This window comes from Mustela erminea, chromosome 5 (assembly GCF_009829155.1).
Source record: "Mustela erminea isolate mMusErm1 chromosome 5, mMusErm1.Pri, whole genome shotgun sequence".
In the NCBI taxonomy this organism is placed as follows: Eukaryota; Metazoa; Chordata; class Mammalia; order Carnivora; family Mustelidae; genus Mustela; species Mustela erminea.
Genome location: NC_045618.1, coordinates 68,687,905 through 68,710,476, shown reverse-complemented (window position 1 = coordinate 68,710,476; position 22,572 = coordinate 68,687,905). Strand labels below are relative to the sequence as shown.

At 42.1% G+C, this 22,572-nt stretch overlaps 1 protein-coding gene across 3 annotated transcripts in view; it reads left to right on the top strand.

The window, feature by feature from the left end:
- The first annotated feature begins 2,875 nt into the window (after positions 1 to 2,875).
- Positions 2,876 to 22,572, top strand: part of FBN1 (fibrillin 1) — a 231,737-nt gene continuing 212,040 nt past the window's right edge. Inside the window, exons 1-2 of one of the 3 annotated variants that reach the window (XM_032343646.1) lie at positions 2,876 to 3,035; positions 3,677 to 4,021. In XM_032343646.1, the coding sequence (XP_032199537.1) occupies positions 3,858 to 4,021 (164 nt within the window). In that variant the 5' untranslated portion in view covers positions 2,876 to 3,035; positions 3,677 to 3,857. Of the gene's footprint in view, positions 3,036 to 3,676; positions 4,022 to 22,572 lie in introns of those variants that run through there. The other 2 variants (XM_032343647.1, XM_032343645.1) reach the window with 2 other exon arrangements.

Here is a 22,572-nt window from a genome sequence, read left to right as displayed (position 1 = left end):
ATAAATATTCTAATTGTTAGTGCCTGACATGGTGCTTGACATACAGTATATATAATTAATACATTGTTAAATGAATGGTTCAGTTAGGTGCAGTGAAGTTCGAACAGGAGAGACAACATGAGCAAAAATTCCTCATGAACAGGAGGAATTTGAGTAGATTATTTTACAAGGGGTAGAATCCTTTGAAATGAAGAGGAACAAGGGAGATCTAGCCTGGACTTATTTTTCAAAAAGTGTTATAAACAGCGATAAGTTTAAAAAGAGGGGGTGCTCCTGGATCACCTGGCATCAATATCTTACTGCAAAGACATGGTTTTCTGTATTAGTTACTAAATTTTGTTATTGGTAGCATGCTGTTCTGTTATATGTACATTGCCTAGATAATGGGGAATATTTCTTACATATTTAAAAATGCATTTCTCTTCCAGTGATCAGGTTTTTTTCTCTTATCCCCTTTTGGTTAATTCATAAGACTTATTGCCCAAAAAGGGTGTTTTGTGGGTTCTAGAGCTCCCAAGCAATATGAAGAGGAAGTAGAAAGTCTTTGCTCTACTGAAGGAGGGAGCCAAGGGGAAAAGAGAAGGAAAAAAAGGGCAAAGGCCAGAAGCAAGCTTTAATCTATATCTCTCCCTTAGAGATAAAGCCCAGGATGGCAGTTTGGAGTTGAGTTAGGAGTACCTAATAGAAATGTTCAGAAATGTTGGAAGGAGGCTTGCAGAGTACCAAGATTTGTTTTTTGTTTTGTGGGCAAAAACCTTAGAAAAGCCTGTGTGCAGTTGCTGCTGTGCAACATCACTGAGTAGAGGATTCTAAGAGAGACTGCAGTGTCTCACATGCTGTTGGAGTGTAGAGAAAGTAGGCTATTTCCAGATTCCGCAGAGGGTGTAAAACAGTCCAGAATATGTGGGACCTTCCTGGATGTCCAACAGCCCTTCTGCTCCTGAGCAATTACTCCTCTGCTTAGATCACTTTCCCTGTCTGAACAACTCCCTTACCTTTCCATAACTGGGGAGCTTTTTAAAAAATGCCCACATCAAGGATCCACTTGAGGCTATTTAAGTCAGAACTCTGGGGGCTGGTTTGTGCTGTCAAAAAAAGAAAAAAAATTTTTTTAAGTGGTCCCAGGTCATTCTACTGTATAACCAGGATTGAGAGCCGCTACTATAAGTCAAGTCTAGTTATGTGTTTGAATGTAAGTTAAATATCACTTCTTCAGGAAAGCCTTCCCTGATCAGTCACAACCTAGATCAAGTAAGCAAGCAAGCATCCCGTATTCCTTCTTCTTGGCACTTAACAAGTGGGTCATTATTTTTTTCAAGTCAAGTTTCCCTGTAGATTATCTGCCGAGTGAAGGAAAAAAATCTGCCTTTCTCACCAAGGAGCCAGGTTCAGTCATGAGCAAACTGGTACACAGGTGGTGCTAAGCAAATTTACATCTTGGATGAATATCAACCAAATGTGTGTGACCAAGCCACCAACTCAAAGATCTGCTAAGAGAAGTTTTACAGGTGAGATCTTAAGCTACCACATACTTCTAGAACTATGACCTTAAATGGGCACATATTTTTGACAGTTTCACTGTTTTCATCTTCAAGTTCACTTGTCATTGTTCAGCAGGCTCATCATCCCCATGATAACTGGTGTGGTCAACATTATTATTTCCATCTGGCGATGGGAAAGAGGTTAAGTAACTTGCCCAGGTCCCCGTACCCTGTTATCTAGGCACAAACAATTGCAAATAAGGAAAGCCCCCTTCAACTGAATTCCTGTTTGTGCTGAGCTCTTACTTCTGGCTTGACAGCTGTGGCTGCTACATGGGGATTTTCTGGGGTCTCCAGTTCCAGCGGCCAGGGCCCAGGGTGTGACTTCCTGCTCTCCTTATAGAATATAGGCAACACTGGGCCTTATCCATATAAGGATGCCATAAATACTTCATTCTCCAAAGTCACTGTGCCTTGCTTGTCCTGGAGAGGCAGAGAGAGAGAGAGAGAGAGAGAGAGTGTATGTGTGTGTCGGGGAGGTGAACTAGGATTGTCTAAAAGAAGCCCAATCTTAGTTAGCTGTAGGCTGGCCAGGAGGACCATCCCTTCACCCCCATCCCAAATCTCAGCTTCTAACATTCACAGGCCTCTGAATCAGAAGGATCCCACTCAGGCACTTGCAGCATCTTGGATCTTCCTGGGTAGCTTGACCTGAGTCTCAGAAGAGCAGTGCCTCAGAGTGGGCACCCGATGCTTAGGGGGCAAGTGGCAGTGGTGGAGACCCCTTTCACCACCACACACCAGCCCCTGCAGCTACGGGTACCGCCGCCCGCGATGCGCCCTGCCCCAGCCTCCGGGACTCCGGTCTCCGCTCGGTGCCAGGCGGGAGAGTCGCAGTGAGGCGGAGCCGGGGAGGCAGGGGCAGCCAAGATGCGACTCCCCTTGCGCGAGGGTCGCTGGGGCCTCCGTGGCCACCGTCTCCAACATGCATTCTTGGTGCAGGTGGCACAGCTTTCTGCGCCCGCCTGGCTTCCCAGATCACGGGAGAGGCTAATCTCGGGTCTAGACCTCCCAGCGGCAGAGAGAGCTAAACCGCTACTCCACTTTTTCCCATTCCCCCAGCTCCTCACCCCCAAACGAAAACTCCTAGGCCGGACAGAACCTGATCACCTCTGCCTCCTCCCAACTGCGCTAATCCTGTGAGCGAGGGAGGCCCCTGCGCCGAGGCGGTGGCTGGCAAAGGGGAGTGGAAAGGGAGGATGGATGGGGCCGAGGGGTGGGGTGGCGATGAGGGGGATGTAGGAGGGGGTGTCATTTTCTTTTTCTTTCTTTTTTTAAAAAAAGTATTTCTCTCGCGAGAAACCGCTGCGCAGACGATACTTGAAGAGGTGGGGAAAGGAGGGGGCCGCGGGAGCCGCGGCAGAGACTGTGGGTGCCACGGGCGGAGAGGCGGCCACAGCTGGGGCAGCTGCGGGAGGAGTGGGGCAGCGGCTGCCGCAGCCGGGACGAGGAACAGCCGCCGCCACCTCGGGAGCCGGAGGCGCCGCTTTTCCAGTGGGTGCAGCCAGGGTCCCCTCAGGGGTCGGGCGGCCACCGGGGCTGGAGCTGCAGCCACAGAGGCTTTTGCGTTTGCGCCGCGTGCAGGGCAGGGACAGGGACTGGGTGAGGGGCTGTCCCGGAACGTCCACAGCTGGCGCTGGCCCTCCCCTGCCTGACAGCTTCCTGGCCCGGGGCTCCCGGTGCCGGGCTCCGCGTCAGATGCGCGGAGGGCGGTGGCAGCGCCCGGAGCCGGCCGGGGACGGCGCAACGGGCTTCCAGCGCCGCGGCTTCGCGGAAAGGACAGTCAGGGAAGCTGGGGCGTTCAAGCGCGCATCGCGCGCGTTTTGTGCCATTAAAAAAAAAAAAACCAAAAACAAACTCAGCGAACTGGCCCTGGGGTTTAGAACTGCTCGGGACATGGGTACTCTGCGGCGCGCTTTTCAGGCGGTGTCTGGGAGGCCGAGAGGTTGGCTGGAACCAAGGCAGGCGGGGGCCTGGGCTTTTCGGCCAGCCGTGGACCAAACGGTCTTCACTTACCCAAAGTAACTGCGCCACGCTCAGGCGGCGCTCGGGCTGGGCTCGGGAATGGGGACCCCAAGCTTCAGCATCCCGATGCCCTGAAAGTCTCCCCTGCCTCGGCGATTTGTCTGTTGCAGCTGGCAGGGGCCGCCTGAAGTGGGAGCAGCGCCTGGAGAAGGCGGGAGGAGCCCGGCCCGGGGGACGGGCGGCGGCAGATCGGGACTCCGGCGGCGCGGCGCGCTCCAGGGCGCAGCGGCGGCCGCGGATCGAGCCCGGGGCACAGCGAGGGGCGGCGGGAGCCGGCGGCCGCTGGGCATCATGCGGCGAGGAGGGCTGCTGGAGGTCGTCCTGGGATTTACTGTGCTCTTAGCGTCCTACACGAGCCATGGGGCGGACGCCAATTTGGAGGCTGGGAACGTGAAGGAAACCAGAGCTAGCCGGGCCAAGAGAAGAGGCGGCGGAGGACACGACGCGCTTAAAGGGTAACCGAACCGGCCAGCTCCTTTGGTGTGGGTCTCACTTCCCTCTTTTCCCTAGTATCAAGATCCCGAGGGAACTGACAGGGTTGATTCTCCACACCAGAAGGATCCTTGACAAGATCTCCAGGGGGCACCTTAGAAGTGCAGGGGATGTCCAGCTCTCGTCCCATTCGAGGCTAAACCACTTGGCTTCCGCTCTTTAAAGATTTCTGCGTTAGAGGGGATGCCATGATTAAAAGGACTCTTGGGCCATTGTCGAGGCCGATTTTTGGAGGCGAGAAGTGTTCTTTGAGGAAGAAGGGGAGGAGCTGAGACTGAAAGACACAGAGAAGCCCGTTCCTTTCCCTTCCTACCAATTCCCGTTGTGTGTAGGGGAAAGTGCTTGCCTTGTGGGCACCTTTGCAGATGCTCTATTGGTAAGGGAGCAAGGAAAGAAAGGAATTCTAATGACAGAGTTAGGGAAGACACATTCAAGGGTTGGCTCTCCTATGAGTTATGCTTACTAAAATTAGGGACTGGATTTTCTGGTTGATACTGTCTTTCCAGTGTCTACCCTGGAGGCAGAGCAGGGCAAATTTTTCGAGAACTTGTGATCTTTTGGGTTGTAAGGGGGCTCTTCGTTTCATTGGGGCACTGATGCTTCTGTGGCCGGCCTTAGAGGGATGTTTTTAACCAGTGGTTTATGTGTTATGTACATGCAATTGAGCATTTCACTGGCTTCCTAGTCGCTATTACAGGAAATGTTTCAGCAGGAAATATTTAAATTAGGCAGGTTGACTGTATAAGGACTGTCAGTTCTCTGAATTGAAGAAGGGTGGGCAAACATTTTCCTTAAAATTGTTCAGAAGGAAAGAAAAATTTGTTTTTGTGAGATTGTTTAAATTTAGGCCTCCCTAGAAGCAGAAGGCTCAACTGTAAATGATCCATTTTATGTCCTTGGAGGAGTCTGTTAGATGAGCCCAGACAGTATGCAGACACAGAGGTTTTCATTAAGTTCTTTTCATTCTCATTGTTGCTCCTTTTGAGAAGTTCTGTAGCTCGATCATAAGATCCTGAATCACCAGTCGATGATGTCCTATCTGATTCTGTGGCTGAACATTTCCTTTATTCCTTTTTGTTATGGGCTGTTTTAACTGTATAGGGAGTAAAATTTATGTTTGTATGGCCCAGGCACAGGAAGAAAAAGTGCAGTAAACTGAATGAACCTGTTTTTGAATCTTGGTCTAGACCATGGAGGGACAAAGTGATGGTCAGGGCCACGCGGTTGGGCTGTGGTAAAATATGCATGGTTTTCTGGCCCCAGGAAATAGTTATGATTAATTTAGTTCCATTTTGGCCTTTGTGGAAAATAAGTCCAGGACTCCAACAGTGTTGGAAAGGAAATTTGCTTATCATGTTAAGCCTGATTCTGATCAGGCAGCAGACATTCATTGCTGTGTGTAGGGCCCATGCAAGCAAGTTCAACATATGGACTGAAACTCTGATTTTCATATGTTCTTCAAAGGACCAGAGTTAGTCTAGCATTCTTCCTTAAAATGTATATATTTCTGCTATATATATTATCTTAATAGCTAAGTTTGATGGTATTGCTCCTGTAGAAAGAGAGGAGGTGGGGCTTAATTTTGGGGATGAAAATCTGCAGAGAGATGTTAGGCCCCTCCAGACATTTGTCTCATCTCTATGTGCTGTCACCAACCAGCGCTGTTTCTTCCGGAGGCACCAACTCAGTGTGAAAACAGAAACTAAGCTTGACTTTGTCGCTTAACAGAATGTCCCTAGTTTTACTCACACCAGCAGTTCTTTCTCTTGGGTTTTATTCCTTTATGATTATAGGGAAATACCTCTCTGTGGGCCTTGCAGGTTTTGGTCACTGACATAGATGTTATGCTATTGCAAATGATTCACAAAGCCTTCCTAAAAAGGTGTTGTTAGTAGATAGTAATTATGAGTATGCCTCGCTCTCACATGATCTATAAGAATTTACATATATAAAGATTAAAAAATAATTATAATTAACATTTACAGTATAATGTATCATATACTAATAGAAAAATGAATCTTCCTAATATAAAGGTTTTTATTTTTAGAATTCTCATGTTATCTATAAGGACATATATATATGTGTGTGTGTATTTGGAGAAGTAAAAAATAATATTTAAAAGGATATACAATTAAAAAAATGTCCCTCTTACCTCTCAGACACCATTTTCATGTATATTTTTGTAGACCTATTGTAGGCATCTGTATTCGTATACAAATATATATACATAATATATACATACACATGTTTATGTATATGTATAGCATGTGACCTATTTAATTACATACAGTATATTGTACATACTGTTCTAAACCTTGCTCACTTCCGTATACCTTTTGTGCATCCATCTGTTAATTCAAATGGATGTACTTTGTGTATCCTCTTGGTGTACAGAATCCCATAACGTGGCTAAAATTGTTCCCTAATGATGGCTCTCTTGATTATATTAATTTTTTCCCCTCTTCCCCAATTCTGCACACCTACTTGTATAGATGTGCAAATTTATGTGTGGCACAAATTAATAAAAGTAGAATCTCTGCATAAAAGGTTTTCCCATAGATTTTAAACCAAGTACCAATTCTGCTTTTGGATTTGAACAGCATTTAAAAGGCATTCTCTCTGCTTATTGCTATTATAGTCTCACATGAAGAAGTCTTTTAACCATGCTCTGCTGTATAAATCATCAGGAAAAGCAGTTGTGTGTAAAGTTTTTCCAGTTATTGCTTAAAATTTCTATTTTTGCTAGTTAAGATATTACCAGCTTCAAAACTAACCTCTTTGACGACAGTAAAACCTGTTTACCATTTTGATGGAAATGCACAGTTTATGAAGTGAAAGTGATTTGTAACCCCAAGTCTGCCTGATGCCCAGTTGGTGGCAGCAACTTTCAGCACCTCACTAATATTTCCTCTAGTTAAAAGGTGCTCTAAAATCACCAGTGTCCGCCATGCACTGTTCTCATCTCTTCCACAAATACTGCCTTCTTGTCTTTCTCTGATATGACAGGTGACTGCAGAGTTTGCCTTGGTATTCTTCTTGGGACATATATTCCTTTCCCATCAGCAACCCTGGTTCACAGACTAGGGACCTGCTTCATTTTTCCTTCTCCGGGAGTACCGTCCTAGCTTGTCGTCTTCTCTCCTCATGTTGCAGGTGGCTTTTTGTTGTTGTTGTTTTTTCCTTCCCACTGGGCAACAGAAGTTGTTCCACAGTGGAAATTTAAGCATCCTCAAGTTTCTTCCCAGCTTTCACTGTGTTTTCTTAGACTAAATTGCCAATTTCTGTTTTTACAGGAAATCCTTCTTTTATGGAATGAGTGTGGTCCCCATTCACTTTGCAAAAATTGCATTTTTTTCTCTATTTTGAAGTGAGAATTTTGCAAGTCTCAAAAATGTTTTCAAATAATAAATGTATAGTAGTTTTCCTTTGACCAGACATTGCTTAACATATGTGAAATGACTTTATGAGAAATAATAAAATCCTAGTTTTATTGTTCAAATTTCAGTTCACAGGAGTTTTTCTCAGCTGAATTCTTAACTTCTGTGATTAGGCAAAAAGTGTGGGAGATAATTCAATTAAAAAAATACACAACTTTACTTGAATAGCAGTAGTTAAGAACCATTTATTTGAAATTGCCTTATTGTCTTAGCCCTCAAATAAGGAAGTATTACAGTTTCCTGTCACAGGGAAAAAATTCTTCAGAGTGAAACCCCTTTTCCTCAAATCCCTGATAAGGTAGACTGAGACTCTCTATCCTTGTTGCTTGGTTTGTAAGTGTATGAGAGATGGGGTATATGTCACACAATTTGTGACTTTGTGTATGATTTTCTTTTTGGTCTTTGTTTATTTGTTTATTTTTTCCAGAGGTCTTGTTACCAAAAAAATACACATGGAACCGTTTGTACATAGGGTAGATTATGTGATGGCAAACTCCAAGGGATTAATTACACAGAAGTCTGTTATTAAAATAAAGAACTCTAACAGGGAATGCAGAAAAAGTTCTGTAGAGTTTATGAAGTCCATTTATTTTACAAAGAGGACTTAAAAGACTTCATCCGAAGTCAGGTAGGTTAATAATTAAATATAGGGAAAGGATTCCTGCAGTGGTATGGTTTGTTTTTGTATTTAGTGAAAAGATTGGGCTAAAATATTGCAATATCATTAAAAAAAAAGATAGTCTTTTTAAAAAAGATATTTTTTATTTATTAGAGAGAGAGAAAGCCCATGATCATGTTTGAGTGAGTGGGAAAGGGGGCAGAGGGAGAGGGAGAAGCACAGTCCTAGTTGAGCAGGGAGCCTAAGGCAGCGCTGGACCTCAGGACCCCAAGATCATGACCTGAGCCAAAGGCAGACGCTTTACTGCCTGAGCTACCCAGGTTCCCCCCTCTGCCCCCCGCTCCCCCCAAGGTATTGTTAAATAGAAGTTTTTAGCAATTGCACTTTTTAAATGAGAAGATGCAGACAAAATATTTATTTATATGACTGACTTTTTAGCATTTGGGACAGAGATTGTTTACCAAAATGCGTAAGTTGTTGGTATCACAAATTAATTTAAAACATCGGCCTCTGGTGAGACGAGGTTGAATGTGATAGAAATGGAAGCACAGCTATCCCTCCAAGCTTATTAGGAATTTTAAAGAACATTGAAACATTCCCTTGTTGTCTTGTGTAGCTGACGATTAAAAAGATTAGAATATTATGCCAATGACGCTTATAAGCAAAATACTGAACAAGATGTTAGGATATTTACAGAGAATTTGTTTGCCTTTTTTTCAACAAACCAAACAATGAATTTATGAAGTCTAGCCTTTGTTTATAATGTGAAAATAAGATTTTAAATATTTTCTCAAGATAGAAAGAAGCTACATTAACAGTTTCTTAGCTTCTAGAAACTAACCCATCAAATGGGCCTATTGAAGCAACTTAGAATTTTTTTCCATGAAATTTTTTTAAGAAAGCTGAAATCAATTAATATATCAGGCCTGAACTATATGGCAGGCCTTGTTAAGTTTGATTTTTCCCATTAGATTACAAAATCATCAAAGGCAAGAAAGAATCCAATCAAAAACATTTTAACACTGACTGATCATTAGATGGGATTTCAAAGAGTTCATTAATTCAGGAAGCCTTGATTGAATGCCAGCCTGAATTTAGCTCTGTGGGATGCCAGAGACATCTAGCCTGTAGCCTGGAGGGGAGGCTTCACATTTGGTGGGAGAATCTGATGCATCATGGGAACTGGGATTTGATGGAAAGGTAGCAGACGGCATGGGGTGTAGGATTAAGTAAGAACAAATGACAGCAATAATTGTAGCAGGGATAGCAACTTCTAGATGACATTTATGCACCTGTACTGCTCTCAGAGTTTTACATATGATAACTCATCTGATGCTCATAACATCTCTTTGGGCTGGGTTTTTTATTAGTTTTTACAGCAGTAAGAACTGAGGTGCATGAAGGTTAAGTTTTAAAGACAAATTCTTAATATTAAAATGTCTTTCTCTATTAATTTTAGTTGTGGTTTTGGTTTTTCATTCCACTGGTCAGAAATGCAGGACAAAGACTTTGGTAAAGTTCTACTTAAAGTTCTTAATATTCCTTTGTGTTAGTTGACACCTCCCAAGTATGGCTAATGATATACTAATATTTGTCAAACAAGAAACTTTCCCTAACATTTTTACAAATATGCTAATAAAACACAGAAGGAATTATAGGATGTTGGAGTTGGTGGGGTTTTTGAATGGCACATGTATTTTAGTGTTAGACCCTGAACTTCCACTGAGGCTGGCAGGTAACCATCACGGGTACCCTCCTTCTGCATTGCCCATGTAGGTCTCTGAGCGGGATACGTTCCTCATGATGCCATTCAGAATCTCTTGTTCTCATGTCCTGTGTGATAACTTACAGACTAGAGCTGCAAGAGATGTTTCTCTTTTTAGGGGAAACAGTACATGTGTTAAGTTTTTACCAACATGACAAGTTATTTAATCCTTCCTGTTTCATTTTTTTTACCTTAGCCACCTACCTATAAGCTCAGAGCCATTAATATAATGTAACTTTTACATTAAATTGCAATAATAATGGTGAAGATTAGCAAGCTCTGATATATCACTCAGTAGTACACTTTTCATACATTAATTCATTGAATGTGTAACTTCTGTATGAGGAAGTTTATACCTACTTGCCCACTTAATGCGTGAGGAAACTGAGGGAGGCAGGGTTTCAGGAATTCCTCCAGGGACCTACACTAGTAAGCATTGGGAGATCTGGTCTCATAGTCTGTGTTCTTAACCAATCTATCTTGCTGCTTCCCAATTATAATAAATCTTATACCTGGGAAGTTTCTTTCTTTCTCCCGTACCATACTGGTATCTTCATTTCCCCAGAATCTTCTCCCATCACTGCTGTGGGAAAGACTTAAGATCTAGTGAAGGCAAATGCAGTCACATGACAAGGGAAGCCTCCCTGTGGGAACAGGATTCTTCAGAAAAGCCTTCACAGTGAGAGTCCATCAGGGTTGACCAACTGTGGACCAAGCTGCCTGTTCTTATAAATGAGATTTTACTGAAACAAAGCCATGCCCATTGGTTTATGTATTATCTATTTCTGTTTTCATACTGCTGTGGCAGGGTGGAGTAGTGGAGACAAAGTATGGCTGGAGAAGCTAAATTATTTGCTACTTGGCCCTTTAAAGAAAAAGTTTGCCTACCTCTGGTCTCTGTGATAAATAAGTGACCATCGACTAGGTCTGAGAACTTTCTGAAGACAGAGTTCATATTTTATTTATCACTAGGGAGACTGAGAACCTGGACACACGGTAAGTGTTCAATAGACAATTTTTGATTGACCAATTTTGCTTGGGTGAGGTAAATGATATAAATTTGAGCTTGGAGAAAATAGAAGAGAGAAATAAGGAAAAATCTGAGTGTAAAAAAGTATATAGTGAAAAGCGTGAAGGCGTTAAGGGACAGTGAGTACAGTTGGGCAAGGTTTGCCCTGCACAACTTGATGGGGAACAGTTTATAATGTAGCCTAGGATTATAGTGCCCCCTGGAGTTGTGCAGTATGCAACTCTGTGTGCCTGTCCATAGACTGTGACACTGTCAGGGGTGGAAGAGGGATTGAAGGACACAAAACATCAATCAATATCTGAATGTTGTGAAAGGTGAGGATGAGGAGCTAGAAAAGGATTCTAGGATAGGAACACACCAGGCCTTTGCAGCTCTGGTGAAAGGTGTGTGGGTTAGAGAGTAAGGAGGCCAAAGGTAGGGAGGTTGGGAGGCTAATAGAGGAGTCATGGTGAGAGTGGATGGTGGCCTGAATGGTTGAGGGGGTGAAGAGGAAGATCAAGTGGTGTTCCAGAAGTAACATGAGCACTTGGTTGGTCAAGAGGAAAGGTAAAGGGGAGGCATACGTAGAATACCCCACCTCTATGTACCTTAAACCTTATTATACCTAAAAACATTACAGCACCATGAGAATGAGAAACTAAAGAGAAATGAACCATTCCCAGTCCCTCTACTACCAGGAAAAAAGCTATTTTCATTCGTGAGTGTTTTGATTTTCTTATTGCTACGTAACGAATTACCCCAAACTTAGTGGCTTAAAACAACAACAATTTTATTATTTCTTATGATTCTGCAGGCCAGGAATTTGGACAGGGCACAGTGGGGAATCTTGTCTCTGCTTCCCACAACATCGGATGGGGCTGGAGTGGGCGAGATGACTTCTCCACGTGTATTTCTGGTTCCATGGGCTGGCGCCTGCAGCCCTGTTTACTTTGGTGTGGTTAATCTAAATGGATGGACAGAGGAGGGAATAGAGGGTGCAGAGAGCCACTTGTCAGGCTGTGCTGGGCACTTTCCAGGTTTTAAAGCTCTCCTATGCAGTCTCCTGTCTGGGCCTTTCCTTGGAAATAGAGCCACTGAGGGTGTTTTTAAGAATGGAGAAACTGAGCCCCAGGTACAGCGACCAGGCCTTGCTCAGAGCAAGTGTCCATTGGAGCAGGATTTTGAACTATAACCTCTTGATCCCTGGTCACATGCTTTAACCCCAGTGTTGCCTACAGAACTGACAGGAATAGCTGAGGGCTAGCTGGAAGGGCTCAGATGGGCTCATGTGTTATCAGTGTTGGCTGGGTTCCTCACTTCTCCATATGGTCTCAGATTGTCTTCCTTTCCACGCAGCCTCCCCATGGGGGCTCTCCAGCAGGGTAACCACGCTTTTTACCGTATACCTCAGGATCCCAAGAGCACAAATGTGGAAGCTACCAGACTTTCTTTAAGCAGAGCCTGGAGTGGTATGACCTGGAATTCCGTGGAAGTCACAGGCTGTCCAGATTCAAGGGCATGGACTGATCTAGCCTGCCTCTTGATGTGTGGAGCAGTGTGTGTCTGCAGGGAAGGGAGGCATTTTGGGGGGACATCTTTGGAAACTAGCTACCACAGTAAGGGAATAATAGTTTTTTGAGAAGGATAATCAGATGTTTTAATCCTACCTCGATCTAGTGGGATTGACTGACTTTTGCATTGAAGATACTGCATTATATTTTGCTACTGTAATTTCAGAATGAAAAATGCAACATGACCAATGTGTCTTCACAATCTGTTAGATTAATGTTAGGAACATTGTTCTTAACTTTTGCACTGTTCTGCATTTAAAGGACTCACAAACCGCATGAATAAGATTATAGTCCCTAACAAACTGGCAAATTCTGTTTTTTCAAATATAAGAATTATAAAGCACTTAACACCCGCCCCCATTTTTCCTTTAGTTTCAAGATAGGGACCAGTTTCATGTATAATCATTTTAATTTATTATTATTATTTAATAATATATTATTTAATATATTAATATAAAATTAATAAACAATATAATATAATATTAATATATTATTTAAATATTTGGTATGTTTTGCCTTCCTTCTGATGGGATTTTGCTTTCAACTTCTATTAATAACCCCATATTTATATATCTGTTGGTGTAATTTGCCTCCAAAGCATTTTGGGGGAATCAGGGTTTATAACTGATCATTAAAAATAGATATGCAGGGGCGCCTGGGTGGCTCAGTGGGTTAAGCCTCTGCCTTCGGCTCAGGACATGATCTCAGGGTCCTGGGATCGAGACACACATTGGGCTCTCTGAGCAGAGAGCCTGCTTCCTCCTCTCTCTCTCTGTCTGCCTCTCTGCCTACTTGTGATCTCTCTCTGTCAAATAAATAAATAAATAAAATCTTAAAAAAAAAAAGATATGCAATTGCCAATAGACAGTATTGTAGTGAACTGAACTCTGTTATTTGTGCTGTAAATGGAGTAGCCACATTGTTAATAGGATAAAACTGGATTAGGAATACAGTCAAAGTTGTATTGTGGAGTTAATCCTCTATTATAACAAATCCTACTTTTAAGTTCTTATGACTTTACCACTTTCTCAAGTGGCCTTTTTTGTTGTTGTTGTTGTTGAAATCATCGCTAGGTCGATTTATTCAGCCCTTCAGAGTGGAAGGGAGGGAGGAAAATTCCCTGTGTCCGCCACTCCTGGCCAGAGATGCCTTCCAGACAGCAGTCAGCTTCTGAGTTAGGAGAGCTGCTCCATTAGACAAGTGATTTGGTTCAGTGTTTTGAAGGGTTGTGAATTCCTAGACCATCAGTCATACTTACATTCATATATAAGTATCCAAACACATCTAAGTCCAAATATAGAACAACCATTTTATGATGTTGGTGTTGGGAGACAGGATTTATGGGGACCCTATGGGCACATTATGTCTACTGTTAAGTTCTTGGTTTTGAACTGAAGCATAGGAATATCTCCATTAATCACAGGAACGTATTCCAGGGCCAGGGTTTTGTTTTGTTTTGTTTTTCTGTTTCTTCTCCTTTTCCTCCTTCCTCTTCCTCTTTTGCTTCTTTCTTTCTTTCTTCTTTTTTGTTTTTTTTATAAGCATATATTTTTATCCCCTGGGGTACAGGTCTGTGAATCGCCAGGTTTACACACTTCACAGCACTCACCATAGCACATACCCTCCCCAGTGTCCATAACCTCACCCCCCTTCTCCCAACCCCCCTCCCCCCAGCAACCCTCAGATTGTTTTGTGAGATTAAGAGCCACTTATGGTTTGTCTCCCTCCCAATCCCATCTTGTTTCATTTATTCTTCTCCTACCCCCCTTAACCCCCCATGTTGCATCTCCACTTCCTCATATCAGGGAGATCATATGATAGTTGTCTTTTTCCGCTTGACTTATTTTGCTAAGCATGATACCCTCTAGTTCCATCCACATCGTCGCAAATGGCAAGATTTCATTTCTTTTGATGGCTGCATAGTATTCCATTGTGTATATATACCACATCTTGATCCATTCATCTGTTGATGGACATCTAGGTTCTTTCCATAGTTTGGCTATTGTGGACATTGCTGCTATAAACATTCGGGTGCACGTGCCCCTTCGGATCACTACGTTTGTATCTTTAGGATAAATACCAAGTAGTGCAATTGCTGGGTCATAGGGTAGTTCTATTTTCAACATTTTGAGGAACCTCCATGCTGTTTTCCAGAGTGGTTGCACCAGCTTGCATTCCCACCAACAGTGTAGGAGGGTTCCCCTTTCTCCGCATCCTCGCCAGCATCTGTCATTCTTTCTCATCACCATTTTCTCCTCCTCCTTCACCTTTTTCATCATCATCATCACCATCTCATTTTCCTTTTCTTCTTTTTGTAAGAAACTTCAGAAGCTGAGCTATAAATAAAATAGGGGTAACAGGAATACCAAATAAGAGTTAAGACATTGAGAAAAATTAATTCTAAGTAAAATATTAGATTTTTACTTGGTAGTCTCAGGATGTTGGAAACGAAGAGTGGAGGTAAGGATTTTGTTAGGAGAGGATAGGAGAAAAAGGAAGTAGGAGGAGGGAATTAGGAGAAAGTTCCAGGGTGGAGAGTCTTATCAGCCAGGGATGTGGGCTGGACAGAACAGGTGCAAGGTTCTGACAGATACAAATGTCTATCCCCTCAGGTGACCTGTGGCCTTGACTAGCCTCTTAAGGGGACTGAAAGCTTTTGGAGGAGTCGGGGCATGAAAGAAAGACACTTGGATATCAGAAAAGATTCCTACGAAAACATTTAGAGGGATACATTGGAAAAAGGAGGTGAATCCAACATGTGTGATGAACCTGTGTATATGGTGCCGTGTAAAGTTTGGTGCATCCCCCTCTTCCCATGGTCCACCATTTCTCCTACCCATTGGTACTAATTTATAATGTTGTGTAATCAGACCCTAATAGGTTGGTGCCTTTGATGAATGACTCTTAAAGTCTCCTCTTACTTGAAAAAAATTTTTTGGCATATGTAATCATGACTCAGATCTTCCTTTATAGTCAGATGATCTGTCTTTACAAAAGTATTATAAATAAGAATTATAGTGGGATAGACTTCAGAAACTTACACATGCTAAAACCAAGGTCCAGAGAAAATTCATTAAAAAGTGCTCAAGGTACCTATTTTCTTCCACTGTGTAGAAGGTGAGCCACACAAAGTGACAAAAGACAATTTAAGTAGGATTGTTTTGTTGGGCACAAGATTACACCTCTTCTTTGTCTTTGTTTCTTAGAAAGGGTGACTGGTATCTCTCAGTCCTCACTTGTGCTTCAAATAAGCAAACCTCCTGTACCATGTGGGTGTGGACATTCGTTTATTTGTAAACGAATAAGAGTAGCAGAGAGAGGGTGGGAGAATGAGAAGGGGGCATCTTCTCTGGGAGTCTGAAGAGTAACACCCACCACCACCATCATCGTTGCTGCACTCAGACTTGTAATCTTGTAATTGGCAATTAGAGTGTCATATGTCCAGGGATGGGCCATGGCAATTCTTTGTGTGGAAGCTCAGACTCTTGTAATTTCCTGACTCAGTTATCCAGACTACTAATTTACACATTTAGATTCCATGTAAGCATCATGCCAATGAAGAAAAAAATCTTAAATTTTTGTCTTTTCTTCTATCATCTACCTCAATAATTTTGCAAAACATCTGCCTAATCCAAATGACAACTATTTATTGAGCACTGTGTTTTAATTGGACCTGATGTTTAGCACCCAGAATGAACACCCCACCTCATGTCTGTTGATATGATTATATTCTTTCCAATGGTTCTAGGCAGAACTACATGTGGAGTATCTTTCTCTCCTTTTATGGATGGGGTTAATGTCCAAGGTGGTGTGGACACGTGCTTTAGAAGGAGGGACTTGATATGCAGCGTTCAAGCTAACAAATAGTTTTTAATCTTTCATGGGCTGCTGCTGCTTCACACCCCAGAGGTTAGGCCACTGACCTCAAGTTTGCAAATTTTATATCCCATTACCACCCTGTGAGCTCTGTGCTCCCCAGGGCCACATAGCTGATGTTTTAGCTGGAATCTGAGAAAGTGTCTGAACATTTCCTGAAGAGTTGGCTAGGAGTGATTTGGCAGTTCAGCCGTAAAAACCCGGAGTGAGTGGCTGGGGTATACATTATAATGACCTCACATGGTTTCCTATTCGAGCCTGGCTGTGGGTAGCTGGGTAGAGTGGTATGGCTTGTGAGACTATATTTTAAAGGACCGAGGAGTCATTTTCAATGAACACTAATAACCATTGGCCATGTTTTTGGGAAGACTTGGAAGTGTGGACACAGACATGCCTGGAGGCAAATCCTGGCTCCCCCACCTACTAGGAAGGAACCTCAGACAAGTGGTTTGACCTGTTTGACTGTCAGTTTCTCCACTTGTAAAATGAGATTATAATACTCACCTTTCTGGGTGGTTCTAAGATTCAAGGCGATAATGCATCTCAAGTTCCTAGTATAGTGCTTGATGATTTAGCTACGGTGATGAGGATGATTGGAATTCTGTTAGGGATAAAGGTAAAGAGGGGGTGGAGTCATACAAAGAGGCTGGATATTTGTGGCCAAAAGTTAGATAACCATTAGTATCTGGAGACCAAGGTCTCAACCTCCTCATTGATTATTTTCAGAAACAGAGGGAACAAACTTGAACTGCAAACATTTAAAAATGATCATTTTAATGGAAACTCCCTTTGTGGGGATCTGGTTATACCTAAAGACAATGTGCTGATAAGGCTTTCATTTTTAAATTTCCCCTTCCTTTAAATTGTGTTACCTTTACTGGGAAATAAACTTACTGAGTGCAATTCCTTATCCATACACCCCCATCAACTCCTCCAGAGAAGTTTGTATTTTTTTACTGGTAGCTCTGAGAACAGGACTTCTCTCTTTCCTGCTGATCCCTTCTTTTGGTGCCACTCCTGTCACTGTGTCCATCACTGTGGCCAAAGAAATGGGGCACTTGTGTGGCCAGGCCTGACTCATATGGAATGGGTTTTAAGAAGTAGAGGGGTGTTAGATGGTTGAATACAGTATCTGCACCCAAACTATGGAAAGCTCCCTTTCCATAGACCCAGAACTCCTTCAACTCACTCTGTTATTACTGTTCCCTTTGGGCGCTTTGTGGGCAGGCCATCTTACGTGATTTGAGGGTAGGCTGACTGAGATTGGCCACCTCTGAGAAGAGCCATGGCCTTTGCTCTCCAACTGAGCATTCCCTTCCTTTGGCTTCATGCCCTGCAGCAATGTAATGCTCATTCAGTACAAAGGATTCTTATTTGTCATTGTTTTTCTTCTGTGCCCAATTTCTCTTGAGAAACTGAAAATCTTATTCTTTCATTTTTATTGAATGATTCCTATTTCGATTCTAATGAAAGTTGACTTTTAAGAGGTATTCAGCTATTGAGCATCTGGGAAAGTGGAACAAAAACATACATTATCTTAATTTAGGCAGTGCTTAGGTAGAATTCCTATACCCTGCACCCTACCTAACAACCTCTTGTTAACTGATTGGCAATAAACCTAGGAAGTTGTGGTTGCTTCATGTTCATTCACAGGCTATAAAAATAAGACTGCCTTAAGTAAGGAATGGTTTAAATGGATAGTAGTTATTTTTCTGTTTGTCATTACAAATGTTCCAATTACCTAATATCTCTCATCTCTCTGGGGTAAGTCACACTGTCACCAATACAATCAAGGTTTACAAAAAACCCAAAAATATAAAAACAAACAAACAACCAGGTAGTTTCTCTGCTAACTTCTCAGGAAAGAAAGAAACCCCAAATAATGAAATAAATTTTTTTCTTTTTAAACTTTAAACTTTGAAAACCTTTTAGGAATCTTACAAGAACATACAAGCCATTTTTTCCTTTTTTTTTTTTTTTTTTTTTGGTCAGCAGTTCTGACTCTGTGTAGACATTTTTGAATATCTGACAATTCTAAACGACAGACTCTAAAATACAGTTATTTTTCTTATTTTTGAGGTTTTTTGAAAAGATTATTTATTTGAGAGAGAACACAAGAAGAGGAGAGGGGCAGAGGGGAGGGACAGAGGGAGAGGGAGAGGGAGAAGCAGACTCCCTTCCCAGATCCCAGGACCCTGAGATCATGACCTGGGCTGAAGGCAGACGCTTAACCCGCTGAGCCACCCAGGCGTCCCTAGGCAAAAGTCTAATTTGACCTTGGACTGACTCTTTGCTCATTTGCATTTGGATCCCCTCCTTAAAAATAGGATGTTTAACACACATCTTCACATTTTGAGGAGTCAGAAAACATCCCAGGATTCTTTGCTAAATGATTTTCTCCTTCTGTTTCCTATTTCCCATGAGTATAAGAATTCTTCCATTTGTGAACAGAAAAGCCAACATTCAGCCCTTTGATGGATTGTATACAAATTATTCCCTTTTCCCTCAATCTCGTCTTTTGTTAACTGATGGGTTTATGTTAGTCATAAGGAAAGACAAGGTATGCTTATGAAAACGAATCATGCAGGTCAAAAAGCAGTTGTAATGCCCAAGGACTCCCATCCCCTGGGCTAACACGCTAAGTTATTCGCACAAGTGTGGTTAAGTCTTTTGTTCTTGGATTCCTTGTCTAATGAACGTTAACTTTCTTTAGTAGCTGCAGAGAAACATTTCAGTTAGTTCTTGCTCCTTGTTTTAGATGATAAACATCGTGGGATTGACTGTTATTATTTCCAAATGGGGATCCCCATCCCACTCAAGAATGTTGAGTTGCATAACAGATAAAAGTGGCTCTTCACCTCAATGAAAAAATAAACCTATGTGTGTTGTCATGGTGGCATTACAGGAGAGGGGGGGTTATAACTAGACTGCCTGCTGCTGCAAAGTCATTGTTTTAACTTTTTAATATGGGGAATTTCAAATATAGACAAAACTAGTGTTTTGTCTATGAATAGGAATAATGCCGTGAAGCTCCAGCTTTAACCCTTACCAGTGAATGGTCAGTCTTATTTTAGCCACTTCTTTCCCCCACCGCAGATTATTTTGAAGTAAACCATGAAAAACTATTAAATTTGTTGTGAACATCTCAATACGTACCTCTAAAAGATAAGGACTCATCATTTCCTTTCTTAGAGGTTGAAGTTTTGTCCTGGGATTGAGATCCCACTGCTTAATTATAGCTTACAACCCGAATACTGTCACACCTTTCCCAGAACTTAAAAAGTTTGGAGAGGACAGTGCTGGCATCACTCAGGCTGAAAGAGAAATCTTTTGGGTTGGATTTCAGGGAAGAGATGTGCTGGCAGTTGAAATGTGTGACCTTCTCTATCTAATGGATAACATGTCGAAGCCTCTGAATTGCCATAGAGACCTGAAACTGCAGGGTTTTTTATAAATTTTTTTTTAAGATTTTATTTATTTATTTGACAGACTGAGGTCACAAGTAGGCAGAGAGACAGGCAGAGAGAGAGGGGGGAAGCAGGGTCCCCGCTGAGCAGAGAGCCCGATGTGGGACTCGATCCCAGGACCCCGAGATCATGACCCAAGCCGAAGGCAGCGGCTTAACCCACCGAGCCACCCAGGCGCCCCACTGCAGGGTTTTTTAGAACATCATCTGGATCACCCTGGTCTTTGTGCCACTCATTGTCTTCCCGAGCCAGAACAGAATGCCTACATGGTCTGAAGGTTCTCCTTGAACAGACTTTTAAAAGGACAAGTCACACCCATATTCAATTACATATGTAAAATGTATTCCAGTGGCAGCTTTGAGTAGGTTTTGAATTGTCCACATTTTGAATCTCTACCTTGCTTTTCACTTCCCCACCCACAAAACACTGAACATATTAACAGCTGACTCATATTTTCACTAGAGGGAATGGGATAGAATACTCACCGCACAAAAGTCTATAGGAGTGAGTGTTTCTGAAATGTGTTCCTTTTACCATTGCTTTCTTTTTCCAATATCCTTTGGAAGATCTGTCTTAAATGTTTGTTTCTGTAGACCCAAGAAAAGAAAACCAAAATACAAAAAATTAAGCATAAACTAGTTTATATAAATGAACACATTCTTGCTGGTGTATTTATGGAAACATCTTTCTAATCTAAAAATCTCTAGTACTGACCTTGGAATGTTTTATTAATAAATTCTTTTTTGTTTTTAATTAGTGATTTATAACATGTTTCCTTTATGTGACCTTTGAGCAATTACTTCACTTCTCTGAATTTCATTTTCCTCATCTGAAAATGGGCATAGCAATATATTTTCTTGATAGGACTTGGAAGAAGAGTCACATGATCACTTTGTAAATTATAAAGCTCTCTGAAAATTGTTAATTATCATTTTTAGTCTATAGTGTATCTTCATATGGACTAGATAAATTCCCAATTTCATAAAATTTCCTCAAATTTAAATTAACCTATTCTTGTTAAAAATTTTCTAGAGATCTAAATTCTTAGAGATAAATGCTTACAACTTTGCCTCAATTGCCAAGTTAAAAAAAAACTTGTCAAGTTCTTTGTCCCTAATATTGTGAATTGTTAATTTCAATGAAATAATATCTATGACTGCATGCTTTTAGCTGACTTCTTCTGACTTTTTAGAAACTTAAATTCTATCAATGATTTATTTTCTATTTCTTTGTTCCTTAGCAACAGTGTTGCTTCTGTTCTAATGAAAAAGTTTGGTAGATAAATGTTTTAAAAGACCCATTGCCTCTTGACTCCTATGAAATAAAGTTTGAGGCACAAGGTTTCTGAAACCTTAATAGCTATAAAATGTTTCTAAGTGATTCATCTGAAACACGGAAGTATTTCACTCCTAGACCCCATGAATTCTCTTTATGGGTCTCTTACGTATTTGACTTTTCATTTTGAGTTTTTCAAATTAAAAAAAGCAGATGAAATGATATTGATCTCTTAGTAGTAATAATCTTTTTCATTATTTTGTTAATTTCTTATGAATATTTACCTTTTCAACAAATTAAATGTTCACTACTCTGACAATTCTCTCTCACTTTTCTCTTCATGAGAGGTGTATATAAAACCTAAGCCTTCATTTACCATTTAAGATTCAGGTCTTGTGCTAGGGGCTGGATTGTAAAGATAAATCTGAATTTTCTATCTTTTTTTTTTTAAGATTTTATTTATTTGACAGACAGGGATGACAAGTAGGTAGAGAGGCAGGCAAAGAGAAAGGGGGAAGCAGGCTTCCTGCCGAGCAGAGTCCGATGAGGGTCTCAATCCCAGGACCCTGGGATCATGACCTGAGCCAAAGGCAGAGGCTTTAACCTACTGAGCCACCCAGGCGCCCCTGAATTTTCTATCTTTAGAGAGCTCACATTGCAAAAGAGAGGGTAATTATTGGATTCCAGGGGGATCTGAACTGCTTGAGTAACTGGAGTATGAGATTGAAGCCACCAAATAGACTTCAAAACCGACCTGCTTCTTTGCTTCATCTGGAAACCAGTCTTCCTGGAAATGGTTCACCGAACTCCTGGTCTGTGAACAGTCCAGGATCCTGATCTCATATTATAGCTGCTGGCATGGTGGAACCTTCTGGTCTCTAAAGAAATCAGGTGTATTAAGGATTAGAATATCCAGTTACTCCCCAGCTGTTGTTGTTGTTATTTGAATACAGTTGACAGACAGTGTTACACTAGTTTCAGATGTATACACAGTTTTTTTAAATCCCTGATTTATTGACCTACTGGATCTGCCCTGTTGGCCCTGACGGGTGGGGGATGGCCCTGGGCCTGGGGCTGGGCAAGCTCCGATCCCAGCTGCCCTCTCAGGACTGTGGCGTGGCCTGAGTTTAAGGTGTTCGGTTCTCACAGCTCACTGGCCAGCTTGCTTGTAGCTGCAGGGACCATGAGTTTGAGTAGCCAAGTTTCCTTCTGGTTGCCTGCCGTGGAATGTGTTTTCCCATAGAAACAACATTTTAGGTTGTGGTCAGGTTCCCAGACCAGTCCACAATAGCCTATTTAGCTGATAGAGACTGCTGTTTGCCTAGCCTAGGGACCAAACCACCACCTATTAACACTGTTTCTTTTGGAAAAGCTATTCCAAGTTTTAAATACCAATGGAGAAATGACATGTTGGAGCTCTACCTGTTTGTCCGATTGGGAGCTCCAGTCCTCGGAACTAGAGTTCAGAGTCTCTGTGCCCTACCAGTTCCTGAAG